A 17,819-nucleotide genomic window follows, 5' to 3' on the forward strand; every position below is an offset into this window, starting at 1 on the left:
TTAGTAATGGTTGACGTCAGTGGTCCCACAGTCGTCAGCCTTTAAAAGTTTGATTATGAGAGTGAAACCAATAACTTTTTTCATTTTAGTCATTAACATTTATATGCAACTACAGTCATGTTTAACTGATAGAAGAAAAAGAAAGAAACTGTTTCTTTCTGAGTGTTTGGGTTTAACGAATCAAACAATACAAAAAACTGTTTCAGTCATTGCCTGCCATCTAGTGGTGCAATTAAGTGTTACAAAGACCCGTTTTCTTTCTTCTTTTTATTACAATGTGGATCTACTTTGTGGTACAGTATAAAAAGGAAGCATAAAAAGACATTTACATAGCATGTTTCAAAGAAGTGCACAAAATCAATAACAGACTTTCTGAGAGGCTCTACACCAGTTACCAAAAATTCACTTAAAGTCTTTTCTAATAAATAAATATAAATTACGTGATATTCATCATGAAAAGGTCAGATAATCCATTAAGGCACATCTAACATCCCAAAATGTACCTCGCAAAAAATATGGCAACCCCTTAAAGAGACAAAAACAAGCTTATTTGCCAGGCTTAAAAAGGGAGCAGCATTTCACCTTTTCACATGAATCAGAAAATATGTTCAGCATTTCACTACCCTGCCGCAGTTTTTATATGAAAAAACAAACAAACAAAAAACTTGTCAGCATTAACTCAGCATGACACACGAAAAATATCATGAGGAAGTTGTGAATAGGAAAGTGTTCAATTATTGCTGATATGCTTTTTACAAGCCAATTTTGGTTGCTCCAGAATCCATCCCGTCATATGACGGTGAAAGGAAAAAACACTTTCCACATTCAAAACATCTGCATAGTTTGAGCTTTGACAATTTTCCTCTGAATATTAATCACATGACAATCACAAACATTTTCTCAGACAGTCTGTTTATGGCGTTTTTGTGAGTAACCGTTTACGATACCTTGCTTTGCCTTTTACTTCTGACTACTTGATAAGGAAGATTACAGCTACGAACATTATGAATTCCCTGCAGTTTGGACACATTTATAAAAAAAAAAAAAAAAAAAAAAAGAAGCAAAAGCTACAGTTTATAGGAATGTACAGAAATTCATGTGATTCACAATTCAGTAAAACCGGACTGGCTAAGCTTAAGAGTACATCATTCAGACATGTTTCTCAACAGTAGAAGTAGTGGTTTGCGATATGTTAACATTTGCATGAAAAATAAAAATGCGTGGAAAACCAAGCGCCAAAGCGTCTATATTTACAAAATGCCTTTTAAAATGTTGTTTGGAGACATGCATTGTTATTTTAAGCTGTACAAAACAATAAATTAATTGTTTCCCATTCCACAAAGCAGAAGAATATACTGCATGCATGGAGTGTTTTAAATTTGTGGCATGGTTCAGTTATGAAAACAAACTGATCTATACAAATACTTTAAACGTATTAATGACATGTATAACCCATTAATGATGAAGAGCTGCGATATTGATCATTGGTGTGAAAATAAATCCTACAAACCTGTGAAAACAGACAAGAGAACACTGCAGCTACATGTTGAGACACACGCTCGCGCTCTCGCATACACACACACACACACCCACACTTAAAGGCTGGTTTTTAGAATAGCTGGTGTCTTTCATGCATACAATTTGACAAAAGTGAAAAAATAAAGAGTACAAGACCAAAACTATGTACATTAAGTTGATCAATTCATAAAACTAAAAGAAACCAATAAAAATCAGAAACAGAACCTCAACACATTTTTTCCTCGTCCTATAAATAATGCTAATGCCCGTAAAAAATAATTTTCTATAAAACAGACACTGAATATATACATAAAATAAAAAAATATCAATATAAAAAGAGGCAATACTTGGGAAAAAAAAACAACAACATCTAGCTAACAGATTTAATTTGAGGAGTGAAAATGGGGAGGTCTGCCACTGGAGACGAAGCTAGGCGAGTGCCATGGTTTAACCCTACAGGGATTCAGAAAAAGCAATCACCAGTTTGGTTTCACGTCTTCTGGCAGCTGTGCAGGAAGTGTGCTAGGAAGATGCGCAGCCACTTGCGTAGATGTCAGCGTCTTCTGTTTTTTGGAACTGCAGCAGGGCTTGAACAGTCGCGGATCGATGATCACCTCTCCAAACCGCCCCTTGTAGACGATCCCACAGCACACCTTCTGCCTGGAAAAAAATTAATTCAAGTCCAAGTTAGTCATCACATTAAACATGGACCAGGTCCAAATAGCTCTGAAGCACTGAAGAATGAGAGCAGTGGCCTACCTCTTCCAGTAGGATCGGTCCAAGAAGGAGTAGATGGACGGAGTTGAGCGTCTCTGCTTGGACTCAATGTCCGAACCGTCATCAGACTGGTTGCTGTAACTGGGTGACTGGGCAGGAGACACACTGGAGGTTGTGCTGTGGGCATCGGAATCTGCTTGGAAATCAAAAACAAACACACTTAACCACAGCTGTCACAATTATACAGTGAGTGGTGGCCCATAGTTGCAGAGAAATCGTAAAATATTTACATTGTTTTGGTGGTAAGACTGAAACAGAAACATATCACAATTACCTTCACTTCACAAGCTTTTTTTTAAAAAAAGAAAGAAAGAAAGAAAGAAAATAAAAAAAGAATAAATGTATCTAAATAATTATTCCAAGGTCATTTAGGTTTGTATTTATGACTTACTTTGTCTTCTTAATTTGTGAAGCTTCTTGAGCTTGCTCTTCTTTTTCCCATCACCATTTTTGATCTTCTTGGGTTTGGTCACCTTGAAACCTGGTCCAGCTCTGGCATCCACCACCTGAGTGGAATCAGGGAAAATACAGACAATCCGTTTAAAGAAGCACCACGTGGTAAGATTAAAAAACAAACAAAAAACAAACAAACATCGGATTACCAGATATCAATTGCGATAAGAAAAAAACTCATGACTTACATGATTCCAGTTCTTCTTGGAACCATGTGGCAACTTCTTCCACCTCTTAACCAGAAGCACGCAAGCATTGCAGATGTCTCCAACACGATCTTCCGACAGACTGTCACGAAATAAACGCGACACACACATTAAACGGAGCATACGGTGCGTTCAAATGAGCATAACGCATTAAAATGGCACATAAAAAGGGATTGAGAAGCAGCCTTTACCCAAAGCAGAGCTTGAACGTCTCCTCGTAACGACTGCTGTCCGTGAAGCGTGAACTGGACGACTTGGTCTTGCAGATGCAACAACCGTCGTTGCTCCGGTAGATCTTTGATTTGTGGAAGCCAAACATGGTCGCTTTCTAGCACTTGCGTTATGATGAAGAAAAAATACCTAAAAAAGAAAACGAAAGCAGACGGCGGTTGGTAATTGCGCCGGCCAGTCCTTGTGATATGATAACACGCCGTGGTGTGGCGTGTGTGTGTGTGCGTGCAGACAGGGATTCTGGCTACCCCGGGAAAGGGGGCGGTCCCGCCTCACGCATACACACAAAGTCTGTCTTAAACACGATATATTTTTTTTTTTTTAATTTTTAATTGTACCAAACTAAGAGGCTCCGCTGCTTGGTGAACAGTTGTTAAATTGAAGGCAAACGAACGGCCCAGAACCACGACAGCGGCTTCTTTCTTTGCTCAGCCACAACTAGCGCGCCTTGCTGGGATTTAAAGGAAGGTAGCGGGAACATTCGAAAACACCCAGAACGGACAACGGTGGCACCACGCTAAAGTTAAAACCCGGCAATGTTACTCGGACTTACAGACGGGATATATATTACATGTTTATTGAGCGACATTAAACCAAATGAAAGCGCACACAAGCCAAAACTTTAAGAGGCTCCACAATTGTCACGCGCTCGACCGACAGCAACGTTACACCCACGACATAACGTTTTACTATCGCTTTGCTAAACTGGCGTCTTTACTAAAGTGCACCGCAAAAAAAACAACCTCCGAACTTCCCTTCAGATGCACGTCGAAAGTGGCTTTAGTTATTTGTATGTATGTGTGTGTATTTGTTTGCCGCAAAGACACAAGACAAAAAGCGGGCATCGCCGCTTTACTGAAGTATAGAAACAAAAAGCTACCGGGCTATTCGTTTATGTTCAACACGCGTCTTCATGCACGCAGTTTCAGACGTCAAATGTGACGTGTGGTGCGAAGAGTGTTTTCCCCCCGAATGTACGAAAAGTTCGAATGCGACCCCTTTCCATTTAAATGACAAGTTACGTCCACTAGAGCGCCAAAGATGGCCCATTGTTGTTAGCGGTTAGCATGCTAGTTAGCCGAGCGTGCTAACATCACCACGCCACGCTCTCCGTTCACTTCCACGTTATCCTATTGTCGCGGCGGTTAGTCTTCCTCGCGCAGCGCCCGCAACATTAACGTCGCACAGTCGCAACAGCCGGAAAACACGCACGTCACGTCAAGTTTTGCAGCCACCATACAACCCGCCTTATTTAAACGACAAGAACATTGTAAAATCCAACGTAAACTACTTCTTTAGAGGAGAAAAACATTGCACTTACCTAACAAAAACTTTGAATCTTCGCCGTACACTTCTCACTCACTGCGCATGCTCTTACTACGATTGCATGCAGCTGTTCATTACAATATCATTAGCATAAAAAGCCGGAATGAAAAGGCTGAGCATCAAATGACCATATAAGGCGTCCAGCCGTTGCGTTCAAACCTGGAGCCAGCCAATCGCTGCCATTCTCATGTGTCCTTCGGGTGAAATGAATGGTGGGATACGCAGTGAATAGGCGGAGTGGCCCGGTGGCGCTAAAACGGACGTAGTCATCTTTTAAAACTCCAAGTCCCACAAAGCTTTAGGGGCGGAGCTGTAGTGAACAACAGCAGTAGACGATGGCGCCAAGAGTTTGTTGACATTTTCTCAGCTGAGGACAGGGGGCCCGCAAATAACATTTCGGTAAATTAATGAACGCTAATTCTGTTAAGTCAATTTCCAGTTGCTTTTTACAATTGAGAATCCACAGTTGTAAAAACTAAAACAATACATATTTCATTAGGGGGGGGGGAAAAAACGTTTAGGTCAAAAATGACCTAAAACTAACCTTTAAATCATTATTTTTAATAAACAGTTCTTTCACATTGTTCAGAAGAGAGTATATACACAAATTAGAGACAATTGTTTTTGACTAAAATGAAATCTGCAAGTCTTAATGCATTACAGATGCTTTATTCTTAATATATTTTTTTTTTACACTGTACACTGTTGCTCACTTAGTAAACACTACATTACACAGTTAAATTGATAAATGTACAACAGTTTTTAAAAACAAAAATATAGATCTCCCAAGATGCTCATGTGTGTGAGTTGTACACAGACGAGTACAACACAGTCATTCCAGACGTTGGCACAGAAAAGAAGTCCTTCACATATCAAATCTCTTATTCTGCCCAGAGTTCAATGTAAAGTAACGAAGGAAGGCCTGGTAACTCCTCAGAAGAACCTGATATGAAGTCTGTAGGGCGTTGAATTCTCTCTGTTTTTGGGTATTGCATAGCAAGAAACCATAATGAGGAAACACAAAGTGGGGGAAAGAAAGCACTGTCCGTTTTCTGCTTTACATGGGAAACAGGTGATCATCTTTTATTAGGGAGTCTAAATAGATGATCCCACTGTTTCAGGAAAAAAAAGCAGGTGTAGTGTAGAGGTCAGGATGATGGCTCATGACAGGGCCGGTTGGTGGTGGCAACAAGAAGGCTACCATTGGGATCCACGTGGAAAGAAAGGTCAAGCTTCTGTAGGATGATCTGGAATCTCAAAAATCTCAAGGACTTGGGATAATTTCCCTTTTTCTATCTAAATGTATTTTCCATCACTGGATAAAAGCTTGAGTCACGCAGTCTTTTTTCATGCAACAACGTTTTCTTCTAAGTATCCATGTCAAAGATCTGCATACTAACACACATCTTAGGGAACGGGCCAAATTTAAGCTTATTTTCTTTCACACTACAAACCCCCCTGTCATACACATACTTATAAAGCATACCTCAGCATCATTTGCCTTAAGCTCTGCATAATGACATTGGAATCTGAGCTGACAACAGAGCAAGCAACGTGATGGATTTAACAAAATAATACTGTATTTCTCTGAAAATATATTAACAGTTTTGCTCCTCTTTCCCTTAAATATAGCCATTGTCAGCCGTTGACGATAACAATGAAAATATTTAGCTTTGAATAAAACCTTATAGCACAAGGAGGTCAATAACGTGAAAATCATGGTTCGCAATAGAAAACATATTTTCAACATCTAATGGCAACGTCGTTGAGGGTAAAAATAACAACATATCTTGAAAGGCTCATTGCACTTGATATATGGCAGATGTAACAGTAGCTTTAAAATAAGCCAGAAAATGTCTCTTGTTCAAGTCAGTTCCTGCATATAAAAGAATCAGTATATTCTTGTTAGTGGTCCCCAGTGGCCTCTGTGGTCAGGTACAACTGGTGTGGAGTGGGTTTGGTTTCAGATACCAACACCTTTGACGAGCGACGCCTCCAGGGTGATGTTGAACTCCTGCAGAGTCTGTAGCACTCGTATCAGAGAGTTTACCAGCGATCGGTCCTTGATCAACGCAGCGTCCTCGTACATCTGAGCCGTGATTGGGCAATCTGCCAGGAGCGCGATCCAGTGGTGCAACAAATGGTCCCTGTGATCAGATGGCACACAGACAACACAGCGGCTTAAAATCAGAGAGACAGCAGGAAAAAACACATTTAGCCCTATCTGCACTTGCATTAGTAAAAGTGTGGGCACAGTGCTGACGTGTTTGAGCTGTTGGCCTACCTGGCACCGAGGCAGACGAGCATCTGGAACTTGCCGTCCTTGCCGATGTTCCTGGACGTGTTGTTGATGGCGCGCATGAAACGGCAGAAGTGATGCACTCTGGTCTGCCAGTTTTCATCCGCCGTCACTTCCCGCTGCTCGGCACTTTCAAAGTAGACCTGAGACTTTTCTGTTAAGATAAGATAAATAAATAACAATATTATTATAAAAAAATAAAAAAAAAGTTTGACACAACTGTTATGAAATATTAGTGATGTCAAGTCTTTACCCAAGAAGTCCCAGATGAAGACGTTCTTAAAGAGTCGTGGCGATTTGAAGCCGTGCTGGAACACCTGCTCCAGGGCCCACACCAGTCCGTACTCTCCACACAGGAGGAGGGTCAGGCTGCCTCTCTGCGGTGGGCAGCCACCGAGGGGAAAGCAGACATGCGTTAGTTAATACTGTCACAACTGGCGAAGGTCAGATAGGGTTCTTAACCGCTCCTAAAAGCAGCTCCCTTGCCTGTCCTTTACTTAGCAGGATCATCAATGCTATTTTTGTTGCTGTTTTCTTTTTTTAAATATACATTTTAATCATTCAAATGCAAGACCTACTTTGAAACAAATGTGTGTTCCAGTATGTGGCATCAAATTATGGAATTATTTAATAATTGATTTAAAAGCTTGTACTAGTATTTATCTGTTTAAGAAAACGTATGAAGACAAAATAATAAGACAATGTGAAGTGGACAGGTTGGTTCCTTAGCTCTGTTGCTTATTCATTGATGTTATTTTTCATCTTTGTTTTTGGTTGTTTATTGATGAGTTGTTGTGTATTTGTTACACAAAGTAAAAAACGATATTGTATTCTCTATAAGTGACTTTATAATGTGTTATGGACAAACCATCAAGCTAAATATTGCTTAAACTTTTTTTCTGATAAAGCGGATGGTAACATAAGACTTCTTCTCCCTGACACTTTTCAATTATGGACTGGAACAAATGTGGAATAATTTGTGATCAGATTTGAATTTTTGTTCCTGTGATAATAAAACAAAACCAAATAAAATACTGAATGTCCTGACAGTGTATGTATAAGCAAAACAGAGACCATTCAGGGCCAGCACCGCCCAGCATTGTTCTGCAATGCAGTGAAAAGGGAAAACAGAAGGGACGGGGAATTCCCGGTGTAAATGATCACTTTTTGAAGAAAAGGCTGCTGGAAATATAACAAAATAACATAAAATCTTTTTAATGTGTGCACTAAAAAGCTATAAATACAGAATTAATTAAAATGAAAGAAAAAATAGCCACTGGGGAAGAAATATTTAGAAAATAAAAATTCTGCTAACCAAAAAAAGGAAAAAAAAGAAAGAAAGACAGAGAACGAAAGCGTTCTTCTCCAATACGCCTTGTGGGTGAATTATATTGGTGTCTTGCAGCAGCTTGGGGGTCTGGAGACCACCGGAGCAGAAAGCCACGATTCTTCATTTGCAATGAATAATAGAAGTTCACGTTGAGGCTTGTCTAGACTGCTGTCTCTCACCTCCTTCTCCGGCTTATGAAAGTGCTTCACAATCCCGTTGATGGCCTCTCCCACTCCCTCCTGGATCTGGCCCGTGTTTAACTCTGGAAGGGAAAGGAAAAGGCAAACCGCAAAGATGCTTAGAAAGAATTCAGAGGATAAAGAAAACACGTTTGTTGAGTCTTCTTTTCTATGTATTTTGACACAAGGACAGTGGAGGTTTACAAAGCATGACTTCAAAAAGTGAAAAACAAGGACGGCCAGTGTAAAGACGTCTGAATCTGAATCTGTCCAGTATCTTAGATACTCACTTGGTTTGCTGTTTGGCGAGATGGTCACAAACCTCCTCATCATCCCCGGGGACTGTTGCATCGGCGGCGTCCGACACATCCTTTCATCGTTCTCTGTGCTGGGGGTCATCAGCTCTCCCACCAGGATCCTCTCCAGACTGCCGTCATCCACACCTTTACCCAACCATCGGCCGCACGGGAACCTGCAGGGCAGCGGCGCAGCGCACTTTTTTGTTCGGTCCGTTTTGGCCAAATCGAGGCCATCAACACCACCACACAGCACAGAGGGAGGCGACCGTGTTGCACAGAGTCATGCTCACTTGTACGTGTGCCCTGTGATCTCGTTGCGGACGAACACGCACTCCACCAGCCACTTTGCGTAGAGCCCTGTGTTGTCGTGACCCATCTGCACCGTCGTGAGCTTGCCCAGGTTCTGGCACTGAGGGAAGGAGACGGCGTGAGGGAGAGACAGCGTCAAACATCAATACAATACAATAGATGAAAACTGTGTGTGTGTGTGTCTATGTATGTACACTACGAGCCAATGAATTGAATGCATTTTCTTTCATTCTCATGACTATTGACGTTGCAGTTTCTCACTGAAGGCATTAAAACTACGTCTGAACACACATTAATTATGTAGGAAACAGTGAAAGTGTGAAATAACTCAAACACGGCAGTAGTCAGGCTATGCTGCCTGACTAAAGCACACGCTGTGGTGCACCTACTGTTCATTGATCATAAGAGACTTAAAACCACAAAAGAGAGACCTGTATATGGTCTATGAACGGAGTCATGTTGGCTCCGACACCGACCTCAAAAGTGATCTCCAGCGTATTTCTGGGGACCTGCAGGACTCCGGTCTCAGCAAGCTCCCCCGACACACACACCCAGGGGTTGGCTGTGAACATGGAGCCTCCTAGCTTCTTGCTGGGAACAACCAGCACATGGTAGGGGATCACTGCCGAGACAGAGATGAGGGAGAGGGAGAGAAAATACCCTCAAATTAAAATCAAACCTCGACTAATCCGACAGTTGTTTGGCATTGGAGAGGCACCCACTGATTGTTGTAAAGACGTTGGTGAAGCAGAAGTAATCCACGGCGTTAAAGGAGAGGAGGTGGTAGAGGAACTGCTCCTTCTCATCGTCACAACGGAGGAAGGCGTACCGTTTGTACAGTTTTCTGAAAGAAAGGACGTGGAGTGTTTTACGACGTGCAAAAACAACACCACATAAATCGGAGACTTCTATCATGACTGCAAAAAGCTGCCCAGTTGTTAAACAGTCATCAGCCATTTCCACTGTGCCATTACGGATGGTGTGTAAGCTTGCCAAAATGAATGCTGCTGAAAATAAAGTCTCACGGCATAAGGTCACAAAAGGCAGACAGAATTCCCCCTGACCCAGTTCAACCCTCACACATCAATTATGAAGCAGGCTGTAAATAATATATGCAGCGGTGGACTTTTGTGTGATGCTCTGCGAATTCAAAAGATCTCATGTATAATTGATCGGATGTCATCTTAATTTCTACATCAGATCATCACATTCCTGCACAAACGGAGAGTGGCGGCGGCGGCGGACGGGCCAGGAGCACACAGAGAGAGAGAGGGGGAGAGAGAGAGAGAGAGAGAGCGAGAGAGAGAGAGAGAGAGAGGGAGAGGGTGAGGGGGAGAGAGAGAGAGAGAGAGTGGGAGAAAGAGAGAGAGAGGGAGCGGGAGAGGGGGAGGGGAGGGGGAGGGAGAGAGAGAGAGAAAGAGAGAGAGAGAGAGAGAGAGATTGGTCTTCAACGCTCAGAGTGCGACTTTGATGTGGTCTGCGGCGCTCACTTTGTTAGCTCGTGGTCTGACAGCAGCTGCTTCAGGTGTCTGGAGAGCAGCTTCTTCTCCATGGAGAGGCGGACCCAGGCTCTGGCTTTGCCGACGTCCGTCTTAATCTCACTGATGTTCTGGATGTGTCTGCAGGTGAAAGAAGGAGAGTTCAAAGGATGTTTGAGTAAGGTCAGAGTAAAGGACCAATCCGCTGCTATTTCACGCGAAAATTGAGGATTTTAAAAAAACAGCCAAGAAAATATTTTAAAAATAATAAGGAAATGGTATTTGTTGCTATGATTTTTTTTTCTTTTTTGCTTGGATGACTGTTGGGAAAAGCGGAGCAGCCAGAGGAAACCCACACAGACTCAAAGAGATGATGCAAATAGGCCTCTCGAGTCTCCACCCCAAGACCTGAAATTACAATAAGCTCAAAACCTGCCAGTTATCAGGCCACAGCACTGTGCTGCCGCCAGCCCAAAAGATAATCCGGCTTGGTTGTTCATTTCATGGCAATAGAAAAATCCGCATCATATGGCACACTGTAACTGATGATGCATTTTAACGGCAGCCACTGTAAAAAAGGTCCCATATTCTGTAAAATTCCCTCGGCCAGTCTTTTCTCACAATGAGCCGTTTCTCACTCAACTCCAGACGAATGAGAGCGCGCCAGAATTTATTTTATCTGATGCTTTATGGTTTAGTGGCAGTTGCTCCCTCTGCCCTCATTGGCAGCCTAATAAAGTGCAGTGGTTTATATCTCCTTCCAAACATGTGGAAGATGCAACAAAACGTCAGTTATGAGCAAGAAGCTAAAATGAAGCGCTGTTGTGGAAGGGTGTAAACAGACAGTTAAATAATATGCGATTATCTGGACAGAATATACTGGTAGATATACAGAGATCTATCAGTGCCTCAGATGTAAATCATTTTTCTATAATTTATAATTGCAATATATGTTAACAGTGGGATAAGACTCGATAAGCTCCGCTTCATTCTATTGTATCTGTAATTGTCCGAAATAAAGTTTCCCAAAAAAATAAAAAAATAAATAAATTGAATATGATGTGAAACCTTTATGACAAAAACAAACAAAAACAAGCGGCAGCGACTTGAAGGACTGCCTGTGACTGTGCGGTGGCATTTCAGCCAGACTCGTGTGGTGGCTCGGAGCCACTATCATGGCTCTGGTGTCGGGACACATTTGCTCCACTCCACCTGTGCCATGAGTCCGTCGTCTGCCGAGGGCTCCTCCTCACGTCTCCTCCCCTACTTTCCATCCCCCTACGCTCACTCACACCAAGTAACCCACTTTTTTTCTTTTTTTTTTTTGCTCGTTATCTCCATGGCAACAGACAAAGCGTCGACTCTATGTTTCAGCCATCTTGGCTGCAAGACACAGCGGTAGCGCAGACACGCGCTGTAACCCTCACCTCACAGTATATAAGGTCCTCAGACACAGGACGTGTCAATCTATTTACCTACTATTGCACAGAATAGGATCAATTATTGAAGCTCATTTTGAGAGGCTGATGTTTTGCTTCTCAGTGCCCCGAGACCCCTCCACCACTCTCGGTCCGTCTGGTAGGGGGTCTGGTAATTAGACTGGAAGTAACATGCTGTTACACTCAGTGCCTCCTAACCTCCGACTCCTCAGCTCTGGTTTGGCTACGGTCCATAACGTGAGGGCCGTTATGTAAACATCACGCGCGCACACGCACATAGACAGGTGTATTTTGGACAGTATCTCAAGTGTGTATGTATATGAAATATGAATATAATATTTACAATACATTTTTTTTTAAACAAATGTCAAAATAAGTGGAACATTCAGTCTTTTGATATATATCAAAATACATGAAATGGGTAAAGATGATGATGTGTGCGGTTGAGTATCTCCGTATACTGTGTCGAACATTAGTAACATAAAAATCTGAAAAGGATGTAGGGCAGTTCATACTAAGTTTCAATGACAAACTGCTACTTATAGTGTGTAAAGCTTAAAAAATATATCGGGATAAATGAAAGTTTTACCCCTGGAAAACTATATCCTAAGTGCCGACTGAGCTGTGTGGCAGTGTGACCACTAGAGGGCAGAGCGAGTTCAACGGACCTGCATGCTTCGTGTGCTACTATTGGATTTGTCCCGAGTTAAAAAAAAAACCCAGATGACTCGGAAGCTCCTCACCTCATGTCCTGGATCAGAGAGACTTTCAGAGGAGCCATGGCTGACATACTGCCATCAGATTTCCGTCTCTCAGTGTCGTGAATGAAACCTGAAGACAAAATAAAAGGTTAAAGACGCTAGCATGCTAACGTGAGACTGTTTTACCCGTGAACTGATATTATTACTCACCTGGAGGTCCCAAACTGCCTGGAGTGGCGTTGTTTTTCTCTTTGTTCTCCTGATAATGCAGCAGGTGAGACCACAGGGCAGATTTACCCTGAAAGATTAAAAAAAGAAAAAAAATAAGTTAGCCCTGCTGTCTGTAAATGACCAGGTTGATTTGTTTTCCTTTCACTGACCTGCTTGACCTGAAGCCCATGGCTCCAGATTCTCTCCAGCAGGTCACACAGACTGGCGATCAAGGTGTTCTCCTCCACGCCGGTGATGCTGACCTCACCATGACCCAACTCCACAGCCTCCCGGCCCATCTTCTCCACCAGCATGCGCTTGGTCTGCAGGGACACAAATGCATCAGCACCCTCCCAACAAGACACTTGTTTCCTTAGCTTAGTTTCAGGTCGCCATCCTAAAATAATAACTTGTCCAAGGACAGCAAATAGTATGACGGTGTGAAAAGAGGGCGTGTGATGTTTTACATTGTTGTCTAATGTAATATGTATGTGTGTATGAAATTTGAAAAATGGGATGTTGTGTAGCCTTATTTGATGCACAACAAAATACAAAATGGGCCCATGGATTCTGTTGCAAGTAAACAAGCTCACAAAATTCTGTTATCACATTTTAGTGTTGACATTTGTGTTGTACTTTTTTATGACAAAGAAAACATGACAAAGACGGAAGTAACCTATATCTGTGGACAAGCCCTCACTTGGTTTCACAATGCTGTCTATGAGATCATTTTCATTGGAATGAATCAGCCCTCATGATTACACTCATCTGTGCTTCCTGCGAACCCAGCAGGAAAGGATCAAACTGAAGCCTCAATGATGAAACTTTGAGCTGTTTATAAAGGCTGGACAGTAACAAATTATGAAATTTAACAAAATAAATGGCATTGTCTTAGAAATAAAAAAAAAAAATTCAAAAAGTTGCCTGGAAAAGTGTCTGGAACCACAGCAGGTTTTATTCTGGCCCAGAAGTCATTTGAGACCGACTTCCAACATGTTGAACAGAGCACCGCTGCAACACAAACCTTGTTCCTGCACTCCTTCAGCAGACCTTCTACAAACTTCCAGTTAGTCTGGGCGATGACCGAAGGTGACAAGTTGGACAGTTTGGGCTGTCTAATGGTGGTGCCCAGGTTCCTCGCCTCCTGGATGTATTTCTGATAACATACACGCATGAATCAGTCAGAAAAAGAAGAAGGAGGAATAGAATCAGAAATGCTGGCAGGCACTAAATCATATTGGAGCTTCCTCTTCACAAAATTTCATACAACTACTCCAGAAGAAGCATTGAAAACAAACATTAAAAAAAATACAAATATTAGGAGCAAATGAGTCAAGAATCAAGAGAATTCAAACAGAATGCGTGTACGCAGGCATTCAATTATTTTTTTATGTAATTCAAATGAGCAAAACTTTTGTATACAGTTAAATTAGAGACCATGGAACATTCAAACAACTATAAACTAATAGATCAACAGGAAGTGAAGTAACTGTTCTAAAAGTTTAGGCCTAGAACTATATATATTTATTTTGTCAGCATTTTTCATTTCGCTCCCACTGCTGTACTCTCAAATACACCCACAACAGAGTGGAATTGTTGGCTTAACCTCAGCGGGAACTAAATGAAAAGCACCGTGTGAACGGACAAAGTCAGCGTTGAGACTACAGGCCCCACACAAGCGCCAGCGGCACATACCACGTCCACAGTCACCGATTTCAGACACGGCCTGAAGGACTGCGAGAGCCAGTAGTAGTCAAGAAACCGCAGGAGCTGCAGCTCCGGAAACAAACACTCTACATGCTGAGAGTGTGCAAGCAAGCGGGTGCGGGAGACAGAGGAGGAGAGGAAGAGAGGTGGTGGGAGACAAGGAGAGACAAGTGGCCATGCGTGTGTGAGAGAGAGAAAAAGAGAGAGAGAAACCAGCAAAGCAGACAGAATGTTAATAAAGCAAAAACAACAGCAGCTCATGCAAAAAGAAGCAAGAAAACAGAGACGGCGATCCGAGCCAATCAGAGCCAAGCGCACCTCTCTCTGGTCGTTGTCCAAGTAAAGGTGCTCAGCGTGCTGCTTCTGCCGATCCCTCCTCCTCCACTGGGCAGGGGCGCTCCTCTTGGCCCATCTAGAGCAAAGGAGAACACTCCTTTGAGTTATGAAAGGAAATGAGAAGAAAAGAAAAGAGCTCATAATGAGAAGAGACGGAGAGGTTTATGATGCGAGGCGCTGACTTGTTGCTGGTGGGCCCGGTGGACAGAACGTCAGACTGCAGCCGAGGGAAGAAGCCTTGTTCGTAGCGGCCCTGGCCGATCTTCATGTCCAGCAGGTGGGGGTGCAGAGCGGTGTGGTCGATCTTTGCCACCCTCATCTCGATGGCTTTCTCTGCAAAAAAAGATGTTGGTGAGACCACCCGACTCAGTATCATCAATTCCAAGCAACGCTATGTATGTTTTTTTTTAAGGCTTGCAACAGGGAGAACAGTTGGTATAGGACTATAAGAGTTGTGTGCCCAGTATCAGAATAATATTTGAACTACAGACTGGTGTGCTAGCCTATCGTGACAGTTTTTTTCGTTGCATCCTTGGACAACACTTGTCTTTAGTTTCTTTGGCATCTCTGCCACTGCGAACATACGGAGACAAGCGAGCGAGCCAGTGAGTCAGGCAAGTGTCGACGCTGCTGTGTTTAAAGTGAGGCGGGTTGCTGGGCAGGCAAGTAAAGCTACAGTTCTATGCCATGCCAGCGGGGGTGCTGCTCTCTCCCTGTTGCAAGCGAATAAAACAAAGACCACAAGAGACCACCATTTCCATATTGAAAAACAACAGAGAGCAGCTTTAAGAATTCCCAATTCATTTCAGAGTGAAAAGTAACACAAAAGTATCGCACTGTAGAATAAAAGGGGACATGAATCATGGGGAGACGGTTTAATTTTAAAACTGTATCATTCAACAAACATTCAAGTTTTTTTTGTCATTTGTCAAAGATTGGCATATTGACAAAGAAGAATAATCTTCACAGAAAGTGTAATTGCTCTGTAATAAATGACTGACGGCAGAAAAGAAAAACGTCAAGGAAGAATAGTGACCCGGAATAAAGACCTTTTTTTATAATCACAATCAAGACTTGTGCATGAATACAGCTTCAGACAGTAACTTTTCTGATGTCACCCACACGTGGGTTCATCTGACAGCAGAAGCAGTGAGACTCGGAAAAATTCAAAACGCCAGATGGAAGGAAATGACTAATAGACATTACCACCTCCCGGTGAAGGAGAGACTCCAGCAGAGAGATTTACTGGCCTAAAGTAGGATTTATTAAACTGTCATTAGCATCCTGCAAGTTTGTCTACTGGAGAGATCAGAGACGCTGGTTAATTAAATTAAATTGGCTATATAAAGTGCATCATCATCATCATCATCATCAAAACTTTAGATGCACAAAAAGATACTCGTCAGCTTTTCCCGTCCTGTTTGGTGCTATAATCTTATTTCAATCCCTCCAAACAAAGTTGCTTTTTTAAGAAAGCAGCAAAAAGCAGAAGAGGGTTCAATAAGCTCTAACTTCACAACAGTGCAGTAAGCCAATGTGAAAATAATCATAGTTGTAACTTTGTTACAAACAATTTTGCTGCATTGGAATAACTTCAGTCATGGCAAAGACTTTACAGGGGAAAATAGGCTCGAAAGGAAGAAGAGAATGAGGAGGAGGAGGACGAGGAGGAGGAAGAGGAAGGTTGTCAAAGGTTGGCTGCGGCTTTCAAAATGTCACCCCGATGCAGCCGGACACGAGCCAGGATTGCTTTGGCCCTGCTCCCTGTCACCCATTCACACAATTGAAAGTGTTTAAGCGACAAAGGAAACCACTCAGTGCAGCCCAGTTTGAAAATCTGACAGAAAGGCCCCACATGTCCACCAAGACATGCAAAAGGGGTACAGGATATATGTGTATGCATTTCACACGGATTCTCGCAAAGGAAAAGTCAATAATTATGATCTCCAAACAATTTTGAATTAAATTGTGGAAGTGGCCAACTTCAAAGTGAGCCCATCCTCTGCGAGTGCACCGTCATGCATCGCACACACATTCCAAGAGCCGCCACCCAGGGAGCTTTGAGGTAACAGGAACAAAATATTACGAGGGTGAGTCGAGTCGTTCTCCACCGCAATGGAGTGAGCTTGCGGGGCGATAAAATCTGCTTTCTCATACCGTTTCCTAAGCAGGGTGTCTGCAAACAAAACAGCAATTAGCAGTCGGTTAACTCAAGAGCAAATCTCAGAGACAGAGTCTCCGTCAGAGGTTTAAAAGTGGAAAAACTGGAATAACTTGGCAACCGTGGCTGTTTGGCCTTTGAAATGAGAGGGTTTGGGAGAATACGTCGGGAGGTCCTTCAATTAAGTTGACAACATTTAGACTGTGAGAGTTTTGGCCTCGCACGGGTGCATAATTAAGCTTGGCAGAGGTCGAAGATGAAGGCTCCGTGCTGCTCAGGATAAGAGGCAACTTCCTCGGGAAAAAATTTCCAGGGCTTCTCACCTGCTTCCTCGATGTTTGTGCACTTCTGGTACATGGAGGTGCGCAGCGTGGGCGTGCGCACGTTGAGCATGCGGATCTTGTCCACGCGGGAGTCGAACACCCGCAGCGTGTGCTCCTTCTCCTCGTCGTCGTGGCAGAGGATTTTACTGTCGATGAAGGAGGCGAACATCTGCGTCTCCAGGAAGCGGGACAGGAAGGGCAGGTAGGGCTCCGGTTGGTCGGACAGGAAGGAGGCCTGGACACGTGCAGAGGGAGGTGGTGACGTTGACAGTGGTGGGTCGGAGAATATAAAAACTTTATTTGTTTTAGCGTTTACCTTGTCAAAGTTCTGCATCTGGTCTCTGTTGGTGAACCAGGACTCTTTGTCGTGGCTCGGCTGGATGACAAACACCTCGTAGTCGGCGAACATCTGCGTGAAGCGGTTGGCAAAGACCTCGCGCACCTGGATGTTGAGCTGGTGCATCTTCAGCTCCTCCTCGTCGCACTGGTAGCGCGGGTCCCTGAAGCTGCCGGCATCCTCTCTCACCTCCAGCTTGG

The 17,819-nt window shown here is 43.0% G+C and overlaps 2 protein-coding genes and 1 long non-coding RNA gene across 7 annotated transcripts in view; 1 reads left to right on the forward strand and 2 right to left on the reverse strand.

Moving 5' to 3' along the window:
• Positions 1 to 261: 261 nt before the first annotated feature.
• sinhcafl (SIN3-HDAC complex associated factor, like) lies at positions 262 to 4,638 on the reverse strand. 2 transcript variants are annotated; one of them, XM_076022273.1, is made up of 6 exons: positions 4,507 to 4,638; positions 3,146 to 3,314; positions 2,937 to 3,036; positions 2,687 to 2,801; positions 2,278 to 2,428; positions 262 to 2,178 (listed from the first exon to the last, which is right to left on the reverse strand). In XM_076022273.1, exons 2-6 carry the CDS (start codon positions 3,271 to 3,273, stop codon positions 1,995 to 1,997), a joined length of 678 nt encoding a protein of 225 aa, XP_075878388.1. In that variant the 5' UTR covers positions 3,274 to 3,314; positions 4,507 to 4,638; the 3' UTR covers positions 262 to 1,994. The 2 variants fall into 2 exon arrangements, with proteins under 2 accessions (XP_075878388.1, XP_075878377.1); XM_076022262.1 differs by having other exon boundaries at positions 2,278 to 2,431.
• LOC142885626 (uncharacterized) lies at positions 3,154 to 5,011 on the forward strand. Its single transcript, XR_012926310.1, has 2 exons — positions 3,154 to 3,293; positions 4,487 to 5,011. It is a non-coding gene; the product is annotated as an uncharacterized LOC142885626 (long non-coding RNA).
• A 149-nt stretch (positions 5,012 to 5,160) lies between these two features.
• The window catches only part of dennd5a (DENN/MADD domain containing 5A), a 32,424-nt gene continuing 19,765 nt past the window's right edge, over positions 5,161 to 17,819 (reverse strand). For 2 of the 4 annotated variants that reach the window (XM_076022302.1, XM_076022292.1), the window contains 18 exons: positions 17,599 to 17,814; positions 17,283 to 17,517; positions 16,885 to 16,974; positions 14,981 to 15,131; positions 14,781 to 14,874; positions 13,780 to 13,911; positions 12,926 to 13,078; positions 12,756 to 12,843; positions 12,588 to 12,675; positions 10,418 to 10,546; positions 9,650 to 9,771; positions 9,404 to 9,549; positions 8,909 to 9,027; positions 8,610 to 8,791; positions 8,320 to 8,402; positions 7,064 to 7,187; positions 6,796 to 6,964; positions 5,161 to 6,658 (listed from right to left, as the gene is read on the reverse strand). In XM_076022302.1, coding sequence (XP_075878417.1) covers positions 6,475 to 6,658; positions 6,796 to 6,964; positions 7,064 to 7,187; positions 8,320 to 8,402; positions 8,610 to 8,791; positions 8,909 to 9,027; positions 9,404 to 9,549; positions 9,650 to 9,771; positions 10,418 to 10,546; positions 12,588 to 12,675; positions 12,756 to 12,843; positions 12,926 to 13,078; positions 13,780 to 13,911; positions 14,781 to 14,874; positions 14,981 to 15,131; positions 16,885 to 16,974; positions 17,283 to 17,517; positions 17,599 to 17,814 — 2,505 coding nt within the window. In that variant the 3' untranslated portion in view covers positions 5,161 to 6,474. The remainder of the gene's footprint in view (positions 6,659 to 6,795; positions 6,965 to 7,063; positions 7,188 to 8,319; positions 8,403 to 8,609; positions 8,792 to 8,908; positions 9,028 to 9,403; positions 9,550 to 9,649; positions 9,772 to 10,417; positions 10,547 to 12,587; positions 12,676 to 12,755; positions 12,844 to 12,925; positions 13,079 to 13,779; positions 13,912 to 14,780; positions 14,875 to 14,980; positions 15,132 to 16,884; positions 16,975 to 17,282; positions 17,518 to 17,598; positions 17,815 to 17,819) is intronic. The other 2 variants (XM_076022319.1, XM_076022311.1) reach the window with 1 other exon arrangement.

This window comes from Nelusetta ayraudi, unplaced genomic scaffold (genome assembly GCF_046127955.1).
Source record: "Nelusetta ayraudi isolate G7.1 ecotype Tasmania unplaced genomic scaffold, CSIRO-AGI_Nayr_v1 ptg000002l, whole genome shotgun sequence".
NCBI lineage: Eukaryota > Metazoa > Chordata > Actinopteri > Tetraodontiformes > Monacanthidae > Nelusetta > Nelusetta ayraudi.

Bases quoted from the DNA above. Each gene is read 5' to 3' on its own strand.
- sinhcafl (XM_076022262.1), bottom strand. From the start codon at position 3,273: ATGTTTGGCTTCCACAAATCAAAGATCTACCGGAGCAACGACGGTTGT. The intron at 2,432-2,686 runs GTAAGTCATAAA...TTGATTTCCAAG, and splicing joins TCACAAATTAAGAAGACAAA to CAGATTCCGATGCCCACAGC. The intron at 2,179-2,277 runs GTAGGCCACTGC...ATTTTTTTCCAG, and splicing joins GACCGATCCTACTGGAAGAG to GCAGAAGGTGTGCTGTGGGA.